This window comes from Coturnix japonica, chromosome 9 (genome assembly GCF_001577835.2).
Source record: "Coturnix japonica isolate 7356 chromosome 9, Coturnix japonica 2.1, whole genome shotgun sequence".
NCBI classification, from domain to species: Eukaryota; Metazoa; Chordata; class Aves; order Galliformes; family Phasianidae; genus Coturnix; species Coturnix japonica.
Genome location: NC_029524.1, coordinates 13,552,570 through 13,565,683, shown reverse-complemented (window position 1 = coordinate 13,565,683; position 13,114 = coordinate 13,552,570). Strand labels below are relative to the sequence as shown.

The 13,114-nt window shown below is 49.2% G+C and overlaps 1 protein-coding gene across 5 annotated transcripts in view; it reads right to left on the bottom strand.

Annotated features, from left to right (window-relative positions):
• DIS3L2 (DIS3 like 3'-5' exoribonuclease 2) overlaps nucleotides 1-13,114 on the bottom strand; it is a 155,909-nt gene that overhangs the window by 23,018 nt on the left and 119,777 nt on the right. For all 5 annotated transcript variants that reach the window (XM_015871831.2, XM_015871834.2, XM_015871830.2 and 2 more), the window contains one exon: nucleotides 4,032-4,111. In XM_015871831.2, coding sequence (XP_015727317.1) covers nucleotides 4,032-4,111 — 80 coding nt within the window. The remainder of the gene's footprint in view (nucleotides 1-4,031; nucleotides 4,112-13,114) is intronic.

The following is a 13,114-nucleotide window of genomic DNA, read 5'->3' as shown; positions in this document are numbered from 1 at the left end:
TCACTAACTAGAAAATTAGATACCATCAGGTACCTCAAGGTAAAGGCCTTAAGCTGCACCGGGAGAGGTTCAAGTTGGATATTAAGAAAAAAAAGCTTCTCAAAAGAGGTATTGCACTGGCACAGGCTGCCTGTGGAGGTGGTGGAGTCACCATCCCTGCAGGTGCTTAAGAGCCATGGAGATGTGGCACTGAGGTACGTGGTCAGTGGGCACGGTGGGGGTGGACTTGGTGACCTTAGAAATCTTTTCCAATCTTAAGGATTTTCTGATTCTTTTACCCCAAGACAAGCAGTGCTGCCTTGCAGAGATGCACAAAACAACCATGTAATAAAGTAGTTCTTTAGTTCTTTGCCCAAAGAAGCCTCAGTTCCTCAAAACAAAAGACCCCAAAACATACAGTGGAGAACCTTTCAGCACACTCTAAAACCACCAGGTCCATGCTGAAGTCTGAGCTGAGCTGTACACATGAGAGGTGCCTTTGAAAACAAAGGAGTCACGCTGTGTCAGCTGGTTTAGATATTTTGCTCTTATCACTCCCAGTGAACAGCCCTCCCAGAAAACAGGAAGAAACCCAAAGAAATTCTGTTTTTCTGCAACAATCAAACAACCAAAACCTCCACCCAAGGGCTCTGTTTACACCAAGTCTGCTGCAGCCCAGAGTGGTAGCAATAAATGGAGTGAGCTAATGTGCAAATGACAAATAACCCATTCCAACAATTCAAGCATAATTATAGGCTGGCTCTCCTGATGCAGCGTTGGGTACATCACTGCAGATATTATATTCACCTTACGAAAAGCTCACACAAAGGAGTTTGGTTTCTAACCCAAACAACATTATATATCACTAACCTGTCAGCAGCAGGAGTGCATGCACCCTGGCATTTGAAGTCCTGGTGTTTTGAGCGATAATCCAATGTACCAGGCATCATTGATCTCCATATAAAAGGGGGCACCACTTTTCCTTTCAACTGGAGCTATTTTTCACTCTTCATCTTGAAGAGCTGTGTGGTGCTGCCCGCAAGTGGCTACAGCACACAGCAGCGCTACCTGTAATGCCCTGCGTCCATGGAGAGCAGAAATGATCCAGACTCCAATGCTGCTTTATGAGAGATCTTTAAGTGCTTCCATGCGAGATGCAGCTCCTCTGGGTTTAGAAACTGCTCCAAAAAGAAAGTGAAAGCCCACACTGCAAATTCATGATCCTGGCACAAAAAACAGCTGCAGCAAGGAGTTAAAATGGAACTCATTGGCACACTGCAAGCTGGTGTATCAGCCATGGCAGCACAACATGATGACCCGAGAAATAGAGCAGTACCTGGAGGCCAAGGGAGAAGGGGAGCTGTGCTAGAGGAGAGCCAGCTGGGGACAAGGCAGCACTCCAGCACCTGCAAATGCGGCCTATGCAAGAATCTTGCCTAGAATTTGCAGCTCTTTGCTGTGTGGGATGGTGGGGACCATGGACAATTCCTCATCTGAGAATGGGGGCAGTAATAAAAGTCCTTGGGGGAAGACCAATGCATCTGAAAGGTCAGGTTTGCTGTGGGCAGGTGAGTAGAGCTGGGGAGCATCTGGATGGTGACACTGAATGCAGAGGACAGGATCTTTCATTTCTTGGATGCAGCCAGAAGAATTCCAGGGGACATCCCAAGATGGCTTTGGTTTCTCCTGTACTTGGGCTGAAAGAAGGCTTCCATAATTACCCACAACATTTTCAGCTTCATCCCTTCTGCTGCCTGGCAGAATGTCACTGTGCACACATCATCGGGCTGTCCCCATGTCACAGCTGGGGACTGTCTTCCTAGAGCAGCCAGGTATAGCAGCCTGTCCTCTGCACGCTGTACTGACTGATCTCTGTTATGGAGAATTTAAGTACCATGGCTTAAAAATGAGAAGGTGGACGGCTTTCATCTGTGTGAGGTCAAGCAATTTCCTCTGGGGCCAGGAAGGCTCAAGGGGCTGGCAGCCAAAGGGAGGGAATTGTCTGGGTCTGAGCAGGAACGAGGCGAGAAGTGATGTCCCTGGTCCCCCCATCATGGTTGCAGTGACAGCCTGTCTCCTCCAAGCACAGCACCTTGAGCTCTGCAGGGACTATTAAGTGCCATCAGATAGCAATACATCATAGCAGAGGACCAAGGGCCGACCAGCTGGATGCTCAGCACTGTTTCTGCTCTCAGTCCAAGGTCCTCAAAGACCAAAAGTTCCCCCAGACCAGGAGCCTACACAGAGCTCTGCAGAAGGAGGTGCAGAGCTCCGGGCCCTGAGTGGTGCTGGGGAGGATGCACCACTGATCCCAGACTCCCCCAAGTACCCATTTCCCATTAAGCCCTGTGCCAGCCAGTACTGCTGGAGCACTACAGGCAGACAGGGAGCAAAAAGCTGCCAGAAGCAGGCATAAATTCCTTAGTACGGTTTTATCATTTTAAAGAGAACAAACTCCAATTGATTGCCTTTGTAGGAGCCTGCATGGTACTTGCACTGCTAGCCTAAGCAATAGAATTTTTAATTGCTCTAGTAATTACACTTGCAGCAGGCTCAGCCCTTTGTTCTGCGAGTGGAGGCCAGCATATGCTGTGCTCCGGTGGCCCCGTCTGGCTGCAGCCTGGAACAGCATTTGCCACCTGGAGGGAAGGGACGCTACCCTGGTGGCATGGAGCCTCACCAGGCAGGGATGCACAGCATCTCACCAGCATTTATTCTCTGGGATGCACACAGCTCCAAAGCATGGTGTGTACACAGGGACTGGGTCGCAGCAATACACAGCTGTAACACAGAGCTCCATGCTCCACTCCATCAGACAAGTGGGCTCAGGGCATGGAGGGGGTCAGTGCCTGCCCAAACCCTGCTGGGCTCTCCCTGCGAATGGCTGTCCTCCTCCCCAGCCCCTGCTCAAGCCAGCTGTAAAATATAGAGCAGAGGGCCTCGTGAGGAGATGTCACTGTAGCTTGGATTTGTCAGATGTGCACAGGTCTGGGTTTGTTTGCAATTCCACTCCTCCTGCCTGCACTGTGTTTCATAAATGCACAGTCCTGGCTGGCATTGCTCTGGGTGTCTCAGCTCCTGTGGTTGCCAGAAATGCAGGTCACAGCCATACATCTCTAACAGCAACAGCTGCCAACATGCTGCAGTGACTTTGTCTCCTGCTGGACGGCTCACGGCTAAAAGCAATGTTTGCAACTGCACTGCTACTGGCCTCAGCACTTGCACCAGACAGTTCCACTCCCATCCCAGGAGTTTCTTCCAACAATGGCACACAGAGGAGGGTCAGAGCAGAAAACACGGCAGCTGATTCTGGAGATACATCCCCACAATTAGAAACATGGGATCTACACACATCTGTAACAAAACCCAACAGGTCTGGGGGCCTGGGGGTCACAATGGTCTCACTGCCCATTGTGTGCTGCTGCCTTTCAAACAAAAATGTCTCAGCTAAGAAAGGGGTAGGTGCTGTTTGCAGATTTATTTCTTCCTTGTCAGGGCTGCTCCTCTCAGCCTTTCAAAGCAGATCTAATTACAGGGTGTTGCGCTCATTGACAATTTCACATACCTTGCTATTTTAGGCCAACCTTCAATAACTGGCAAGCAGCAGAGCTCTAAGGGTGGAGGTAACAGGCTATGGATTTATGACACACTGGTATTCATGCAAAGCAACCCAGCGCGAGCACAGAAATATCCTCAACTGTGCTGCTGCCATCAATTTGATAATGAGAATGCGATTTGAAATAAAAACATCTCGGGTGCCAATTCAACAGGCAGCTAGAAAAACTAGGCAGGGCACCTGGAAATGGAGGACTGTGCTCCAAAACTCCAGTATCATAAGAGACTTCATAATGGAACAAGGGGGCCACAGGGTCTTGTGCAGGTTAAAGGAGCTGGTTTTGCAGTTGTTGTTCCCAGGTTCAGGTCAAGTCTGAAGCCTGCCCCAATCCACTTTTAAGTGGCACAAGCATCTATGCTCCTTGTGCCAGACACAGGGCAGTTTCCTCTGGGTGCACCTTCCCCTACCTGCTGTGTGCAGTGCCCGTGGGACTTACTTGTTGCTGTCCCGGTACTGATAGATATAGCAGCCTTGAGGCATCCCACTGTCCTGGTCCAAGGTAAATGAGAGCTTCAGCTGCAGAGAGGAGGTGGGGGGAGATGAGAAGGGAGAGACAAAAAAGAAAGCAACATTTTAGGCTTTGTTCTCAGTCATCACAGCAACTCCAAGCAGCTCACCGAGCCTGACACGCAAACACCGTGGCCTGGAACATAGCACGGGGTTCCAAACCTCAGGGAAAAGTCACATGCGTTGCAGAAAGGCTCTAGCTTTTTCCACCCTTTGTTACTATAAAGTGTTTGTGGTTGTTCTGCAATGCATGGGTCAGAGCAGCTCACCCCTCCAAACCCACCCACACACACCGCCCTTCACCAAAGCGATTGCGGTTCCCCTCAGACACCAAAGAGAGGAGCGCTCGCTGCAGTTCCCACGAGCCTTTCTCTGAAAGCCTTCCCGGCTCCATCCCATTCCCCCAGCACATTAGAGCGGAGGAAAAACCGCAGGAGGAAAGGTGACAGATTTTTCCTTCTGCTCGGAGTTATTAAAGAGCTGTTAGGAGGGTTTGCAGTTTGGATCGGTGTCCGGCAGGAGGCTGCGATGGGACCTGGAAGCTGCTTTTCCTTGCAGCTCCAAGGAGGCACTCGGCGAGGGCTGGCGGCTTGCAGATACTGCTCTGCTCCATTTATTTAAGGGGGAAAAGCTAATCCTCTTTCAAAGAGCAGTTCTGAAAGGAGACTTTATTTCTAATGAAAATGTCTCTGGTGATTTGATATGCCAAACAGCCCCAAAAAATGGCTGAGCCCCTTAGCCCAGGGGAAGACTGGGGGTGCCATGTGGGTGCCCCATGGGCAGCTCTGTGCCCTGCAGGAGGGCTGCAGCCCCTCACCAGGATCAGGTGGGAAGGGACACATCTTTCAGAGGGGACTGCTGAGAACAGCAGGACAAGGGGTTTAAATTGTGCCAGGTTCAGGTTGGATATTAGGAAATAAATTCTTCTCAGGAAGAGTGGTGATGCACCGGCACAGCTGCACAGGGAGGTGGGGGAGTCACCAGCCCTGGAGGTGTTCAAGAACTGTGGCTCTGAGGGATGTGGTCAGTGGGAATGGTGGGGATGGGTTGGGGTTGGACTTGGTGATCATTCAAGACTTGCAATGGGCCTGGAAGGCCACAGTGAAGGCTGAGATGTTGGTAATGCTGAGCCTGACCTCACTGAGCAGGGAGAGGAGGAGAGCGGTGCTGAGCCACTCCATTTGATCACACTCTCTCCTCTGGGCTCTAAGGAAATTGCTAACTCGAACTGATGGTCTATTCAGGAGTAAATAGTGAATAAAAGCATCTTTCTCCCATAGGCTGTTAAGAAACTCCATGTGCTGAATCACTGCACAGAGCACCAATATTCCCTTCCCTACCGAGGAGCAGTCTTACATTGTGCTCTCATTGACCCAAATAAAACCTAATACCATGAAATCATAGAAAACTTCACCATCTTGGACACTGAGTCCAGAACCAGGAGCAACACTGAGGTCAAACCCAACCAATCTCCTGTGACTTCCACACCCCAACCCTGTGAGCCCTTCTGAAACACACTCCTACAGCAGCGTGCAGCACACGTGTCTGTGCTCAAGACAGAGGCATTGCAATTCACACCGCTGTCCAGATGGCAACCTGCACATGGCTGAACCCAACTGCACCTGCTCTGTGAGCTGTGACCTGCTGCAGCCCAGAATATCACTCAGACCCACCTCTGAGAGCAGGAGGAGCTGAGAACTCCCCAAAGCCATTTTCCCAGGTCAGGTTATCCTAAGCTTTCCTGCTGGGATATCAGAAAGGATTGCTGAGCCAAGAGGGACCGTGGTTATCACAGCCCCACACGCCCTGCACTGTAAGGGGAGGGACCACATTGCAGGGAAGAAAAACAAAAGAAAGTGCAAAATTGGGTATGTGTGGGTATGGCTGCTTGTAACAACAGCTCTGATAGAGGCACAGTGAAGATGGCTTGAACCTCCCCCATTGCCAGCTCTCAGATCAGCGGCCTTTGGGCTTGCACCTCTGGTTACATCTCACCTGGGCTCTGTAGCACTGCTCTGTGTGAGGGGTGAGTCCAGGGCATGGGAAGGAAGGAAAAGGGCTGGGAGGGAAACCGGCTGTGTTTGGACAGGCTGCAAGGGACAGCTATTCAGGTAGGGCAGGGTGACTTGTCAACTATCTGGGGGGGCCCTTCCCACAGATCCTGCCTACCCAAAAAGCAAAAATGACAGCTCCCTGAGATACCATGTTTGCAACTTCTGTTATTCTAACCCTTCTTTCTCTGGCTCTGGTATTCCAGACAAACAAAACACACCGTGCTGCTGGGCAGGCTCAGCCATCTCTGCTCACCCACAGTGCCACGAAAGCCCATGTTATGGGGACTGTACTGATACACTGCTGCTGCTGTTTCCTGGTCCCAACTTCTCCAGCAGCTGCCCTTTCCTTTTGCCATCATTCACTAAGCACAAAACATCTGCTTCCTTCTGAATTAAAGCTTGCTGGGGATAGGAGAGATGTCAGCAGCCGAACAACCACTTTATCATCCCTCCTATCTGACTTCTGCTACAGCAATGTCATGAGACATCCCAAGCCTTCCAGGTACACGCAGACCTACAAAGCAAACAGGCTTCTGCAATACTCCCTCTGGCACAGCTCTAACTCTGAACCAACTTGACAACATTGCTCCAGCACCGCACGCTGCTTTGAAGCTCCTTTTTTGTGTTCCTCATCAGAATGCAAAGAGTTGCCACAAAGCCAGCAAACAAATATCCAGACAAAGCAAAGGCCACTGCTCTTCAAAATACAGGACTGTATGTCTGCAGGGGCAGCGGGGGGGCTGGTTTCCTACAGAAATGAAAGCGCGGGGTGACCCTGTCACAAGGAAGGATCATCAGCTCAAGTGATCTTCAGCATTAAACATATGAGATCATTTCATCTTACAAGACACTGCTGGGCTTCACAGGGAGAGGAGGGGGAGATTTCCCAGCGCTGAGCCGTGCGATTTGGCTTGCACTGCCCTCTTCAGTAGCACAGCCCCAAAGCTCACATGCTAATAAAGATCCCTTTCCACTTCAATAGCTTTGCACATAAAGAAACGCTCGGTGCCGTGCGTGCATGAACTCAATGGGAAAGGGAGCTGGAACACAGCCATGCTGCAAACAGAGCGCTGCCTACCAGGAGAGCCCCATCAATAATTGAGATGTCAGAGGCACAGGGAGGTGCATGGATAAGAGCTGTCAAAAGGAGTAATTGGGATCTGTGTGTGTACAGTGATGGATAGGCTCGCTCGCTGCCAGACGCAATTGCAGTACACCCAAACAGAAGAATCACAGAACCATTAAGGTTGGAAAAAACCTCTAACATCATCTAGTCCAGGAGTCCACCTACCACCAGTATCACCCACTAAACCATGTCCCTAAGTGCTGCAATTACTCTTTCCTTACACACCTACAAGGACAGTGATTTCACCGCTTCCCTGGGCAATTCACACAGCTGGGCTTTGATAGGATCTCCCCAGTAGAGGAGAGCATTGCACACACAGGGTACCCAGCAGAGGTGGGTTCATGATCTGGCCACTGGTGGATGGAAGAAGAGAATGTACTTAATGTACATGGCTGACCCCTGGTTACGTTGGATGGCACATGATAGAAGCTGGAGCTGAAGGCAATGCCACCTTCCTGAGGGATGATGTCATGGACCTCCAGGCTTGCCTGGGCTTTGGTGCAGCAAAAGCAAATCTTAGGCCTGCAGCAATTAGGGGCCCAGCCATGTGACAAAGCGTGGTAACTCCAACAAGGAGGTGACAAACCTTCTGGCCACTAAAACACCACCAGTACTGATATTGACTCGACTGGGCAAATTCTACATGCCCCTTGAGTAAATGGTTTGGCTTGAATCCCCTTTTGGCTCTGAGCACCAAACCTCTGTCATCAGACATAAAGTTTTCCCTACACATGCACTGGTTCAGAGAGGTATTATCAGTTCAGCTGAGCAACCAGGTCAAAAGTTTCAGATGTCCCAACTTTGGGTCAATGTAAGAACATGCTTCTACCAGTCTCGGTTATGCTGTCCAAGGTAATTCCACCAATGTAGTGGTATTCAAGCAGAAAGAGGTCACTCACAGCAAGGAGAAGCAGAACATGAGCTTGCATGACAAAACCTAGGCAACTGGATCTAAAGATTAGCTTGAAAGCAGACTCCTAAAGGACAGGGGGACCCTGCTACCTGTGGTGCTCATTCAATTTTAATCCCACCTGCATGGCCAAAAAGACTGGTAACAGCTCCCATGTAAAATGAAGCTTTCCTTCTCTAGCAAGCTCTAGAAAGCTTTTTAAGAATAAACTTAGTCATCAAGCAGGTTTTTATGCCCCTCCCAAACTTTGGTTTTGACCCACACACACACACACAAAAAAAAGCCCTGAAGTCCTGACACTCACTTTTAAAACCACAAAAAACGAGCCGTGCTCCAGTAACGTAATCACAGAGTTTTCTGGCACCCCGTCCCTTAAAAATACATCCATCTGCCTGCACACAGGCCATCAAACTCAATCTTGTTCACAATGGATTTCCCAATTCCTGCGTGCTGGAAGAGCTGCAGCATTGCTGGCTGTGCCGACTGGATGAGCCCTTACAGAAGCACGGCCTGCAAACCTCACAGCTGTGTTTTCACTTAAAGAAGCTGTTCTTGAGTCCAAAGCACTTCTTCCAGAGAGCTTTTCTATTTGTGCTGCAGCTCAGAATTGCTGGAGAAAGACCCTGCATAGAAGCTGCACTTCTTCCTGGTTGCCCCTTTCTTTAGAAGAGAATGCAGTAAGGACAGGATGGAGTAACAACAGAGAGAGGAAAAGTCCTACAGTAGAAAAAGAGGAAAGGTGTGGAAGCCTGTTGCCAGCAAAACTAATTGCCTGCTGCACTGGGTTGGGGTGGTCCTTCTGTTTGGCTTTGCAGACAGAAAATGTTTGGCCAACCTCAATACCTGGTCATGCAACTGCTGTTGCTACTGGTTGGAAGTGCCAGACTGGTCCCATCTCATGGTGACAGTAGCACATTTGGTAGAAATTCAGCCCAGGCTGATGTTATGGTCTGGTTTTTGGGTGGTTCTATGTGGAGCCAGAAGTTGGACTTGATCCTTATGGGTCCCTTCCAACTTGGGACATTCTACCATTCTATGTTGCTTCCCTTCCACCAGACAGAAGAGGGCAGAACAACAACTGGGTGTTAAACAGACAACACAGCAAAGGGAGTCTTATTTGGTGGAATGGGAACTCAATCCAACTGTGCTTTCCAGCCTCATGGTCCCCTGAGAAGACAGGTTCTCTCTCACTTGCCTCACAACAACATACCACCTTGGGCTTATTCATTCTGCACCACCCAAGCAGCACATCTCTATGATGCCTTTTCCCTCTCATGACATTAGCCAGAATGCTATCCCTGTTAATAAGCTGCAAGGCTCATGCATGGGGTTTTAATGTCAACCCAAAACCCAACCTAGTCTATTTTAGTCTATGAAAAGGAGCTGAAACTTGTTGGGGCATTACTCCTGGCCTGAATCCCACTGCCCTTTTCTATTTTACAATCCCACTGTTCCACTCACATTGTCATTCCTCTGCTACTGCCTGCAATTCACACAAGAACAATTTAAAATACACAAAAAGCCAGTGAATCCTTAGCAAACAGGGAAACAGAAGATAGCAGTTTTCCTGCTTTTCTCCCATTGACCTCCCTGAAGAGGGGCTTTGAGCCTGGGACCTATAGCCACTATAAGTGGCTAAATAATTTCTTGGGCTGCAGCAGGGCTCCCTCTCCAAAAACCCTGGTAAACAGCAAGGATCCTAGGGTGTTCCCATCATGGGATCAGAACAACCAATTCATGCTCCCTAGTACATAGAAGGGCTGCTCCACCATCTCATGGCCACATATCCTCTGCTACACGTCATCAGGTAATACAGCAAAACCAGAGAGAAGCACAGTCTCTACCAGATCCTTTGCAAACAGATGCACTTGGCAAAAACCTAAACTTCCAATGAGTTCATTTGTAAGCATTCACACTTGCCTGCATTGGAAGTTTAGAACATAGAAAACAACCAGATTTATTGAGAAAGGAAAGTTAAACGCTTCTGCTCGGTTCCTTTATAATTTATAAACTGGATGATTCATTCTTTAGATGCACGATTAGGAAACCACAGGGCTAAAATAAAGATTATACAATTGCAAAGAGTTTACGTTGGTAGATTAAAAATATCTTCTTCGGAAACTAACGAATTCTGACACCGCACCGTACGCTCTAGTCCACCAGGGAACTGTCAGTGAACTTGAAGTACTTGCTACACATACATCAATTTGCAATAAAAGCAAAACATCCCTAGGAAATGCCGCATAAAAAAATAGCAACACCAACAAGATTTGTGCCAAATTTCACTGCCTGGCTGTTCCACGTTACTCACAACCTCCCCTTAAAGCACTCCTGGCTCCTGCTGATCTCCCAGTGCTTCTCCCAGCCCTTCTGATGCTCTACAAACAACAAAAGACAACTTGACTTTGCTGTGTGAAGAATGTCTCGTTCACAAGCTGGGTTTTGCCAGCCTTAACAGAGGGGAGTTTGGGGGCTACAGAAAGCTGTTGTATTTTGAAGACTGACGCTGACTTCCTCAGACAGAAGGGAAGAGGTAGGTACCACCCAGCCCAACTGGCCAACTCTTCCCCATGTGAGCCATGGAAATTCACTTGGAAAAGAGGGAATTTGAGAGAGAAGGATGACCAAGAGTAAGAGGCTTGACTGCCATCAGGAATGTGAAAGAAGCCTACAGTCTGCTAGGGAGGTTATATCAATCATTCTCTAAGCCACGTATGTGCCGTTTTGGTCTGATGAAGAAACCTGACCAGAATGGCATCACTACAGCATTCCTGTCCCAAAAGATGATATGAATGTGAGATCCTGAAAAACTAAAGGAAAGCGGTCAGTGTTTTCTCTGTTTGCTTTAGAAGAAAAGTGACACAACTGAGTGGAAAACTCTTAACCCCACTGCTCGGTATGCTGTTACCAGTGGATACTGCAGGCAGCCTGTCATTATCCCCAGCTGCACTGTTTCATCCACCTGACAGTCATCTCTGAAAACAGGTCTCAATTTACTGGCCCTAAGCTCAAGCAGTCTGCGGCTTTTCTTTAGGCTTAGCACTGCTGGCTTGGGAGAGCCTGAAGTAAGGAGAGAACTGCAATGCACAAAGGAGCAGCACTCAAAGCAGCAGCAGATCCAGACACTGATACCAAGCTCTGCTCAGGAACACAACACCATGAGTGAAACATGGCACATGGCTTCTTTCATGGAAAGCAACAAGAAAGCCAGCTACACTGAAAGCTCCAGATCAAGGAAAGAGCACTCAACAAAGAGCAACAGGACAGACTGCTCACCACAAAATGCCTGATCTATGTTGGCTTCCAAGGGCTGCTGCAACCTGAGTGAAGCAGGCAGGAGAATGGGACACGGCATTGCCTTCATGTGGCTCAGGCCATATGGAAACAAGGTAAGAGCTGTGGGTGCAGATGTCTCTGGGCACATGGCAGGAGGAGAAATGATTCCACATCTCTTATCATGCCTGACTCTACAGCTCAACTTTTTTCTCCCATTGGGGAATGCTGATGCACAGTTTGCAAATCAGCCCTGGTGTTTTGGATCCTCCAGTAACATGCCCAGTCTTTGTCATTGCTGCTGGGAGGATACAAGGAGCTGAGGGCAGGCTGAACACAGCAAATCCTATTTTCTTAAGTTTGTTATTGCTCACTGCTTCCCCTGCTAAGCCCCTAATGGAGCTGTGAGAACCCAGGAGCACAGATTAATTCAGTGTCCAGGTACTATCTCATGCCTGGAGGGATTTCCGTAGAGCTGCACGGGAAGACAGACGAAAGCTTGTAATACCCTCCATACAAGAGATAAACTCATAAAAATATGAACAGCCCCTGTGCCGAGATGATAAGGGCTCCACCAGGTAACGAGAGAGATCACAACAGTATTTCTGGGCTTAGTTATTTTTGCAAGCCGTTAAACTGGAGCTGGGATTGGGAAGATGCAGAATGCCTGGATTATATCATGTGGGTAAGCTGGATGTTAGGAAAACCTTCTTCCCAGGAATAGTGGTGGTGCACTGGCACAGGCTGCCCAGGGAGGAGGGGGAGTCACTGTCCCTGCAGGCGTCCAAGAACTGTAGAGATGTGGCACAGGGGAACATGGTCAGTGCGGATGGTTTGGTGTTTGGTGATCTTAGAGGTCTTTTCCAACCTTAATGATTCTATGATTTCAGCTGAAAAGCCACGCTGTTCTTCCTCATCCTTCAAGGTGCTGCTGTGAAATACCCAGCAGCCCCAAAGCCCAGCCCCAATCTTGCTGCTCTGAGCTCTCTCAGCAGGCGATTCCAAGCTTTTCGAGGACATCCCTGCCCCTTCCATGGCTGATGAGAGCAGGCTGCCGCTGGGCTCCCCCAGGAACGGGCTGGCTGTGGCTCGCTGGAATTCCTCTGGCAGTGACCTGCTCCCGCTCACTCTTTCCTAGGGACCTCACAGCTCCTCTGTCACAGCCTGCGAAAAGACGGAAGCGGGGATGGATGGAGGCCAGGTGACTTGTCCCAGCCAGGTGCCAAGAGCCCGCTGGCGGCCGGGTGGGCACCCTGCCCTCCCGCTTCCCTTGCAGCGGCTCCGGCTCCGGTCCAGCGGAGAAGCGAGTCCTGCGTGCACACGCTTCGGAAAGGACTCTGGCAAGGTTTGCTCTGAAAAGGTGCGGTATAAAATGTAAAGTGGTGTTGTACAGCCAAGTCGACGTCAGAGCCTGCGACGTCGTTGTTGATCGCTGGGGGCAAATCAGTGATCTTCTTCCAGTGCTAGCGCGCAGCAGGCTGTTTATAACCCTCCATTCCGCACTGTTATTTAACATATGTAAGGGGCCTGACATGGTTTATGTTCAGTAGTTGTGGTTTCCAAGCAGTATTGCATTTCTTCAAGATGAAGATACATAATATTTTAAAACTATTTTTAAAACCGGTCACAAATCTGCAATCTTTTACGTC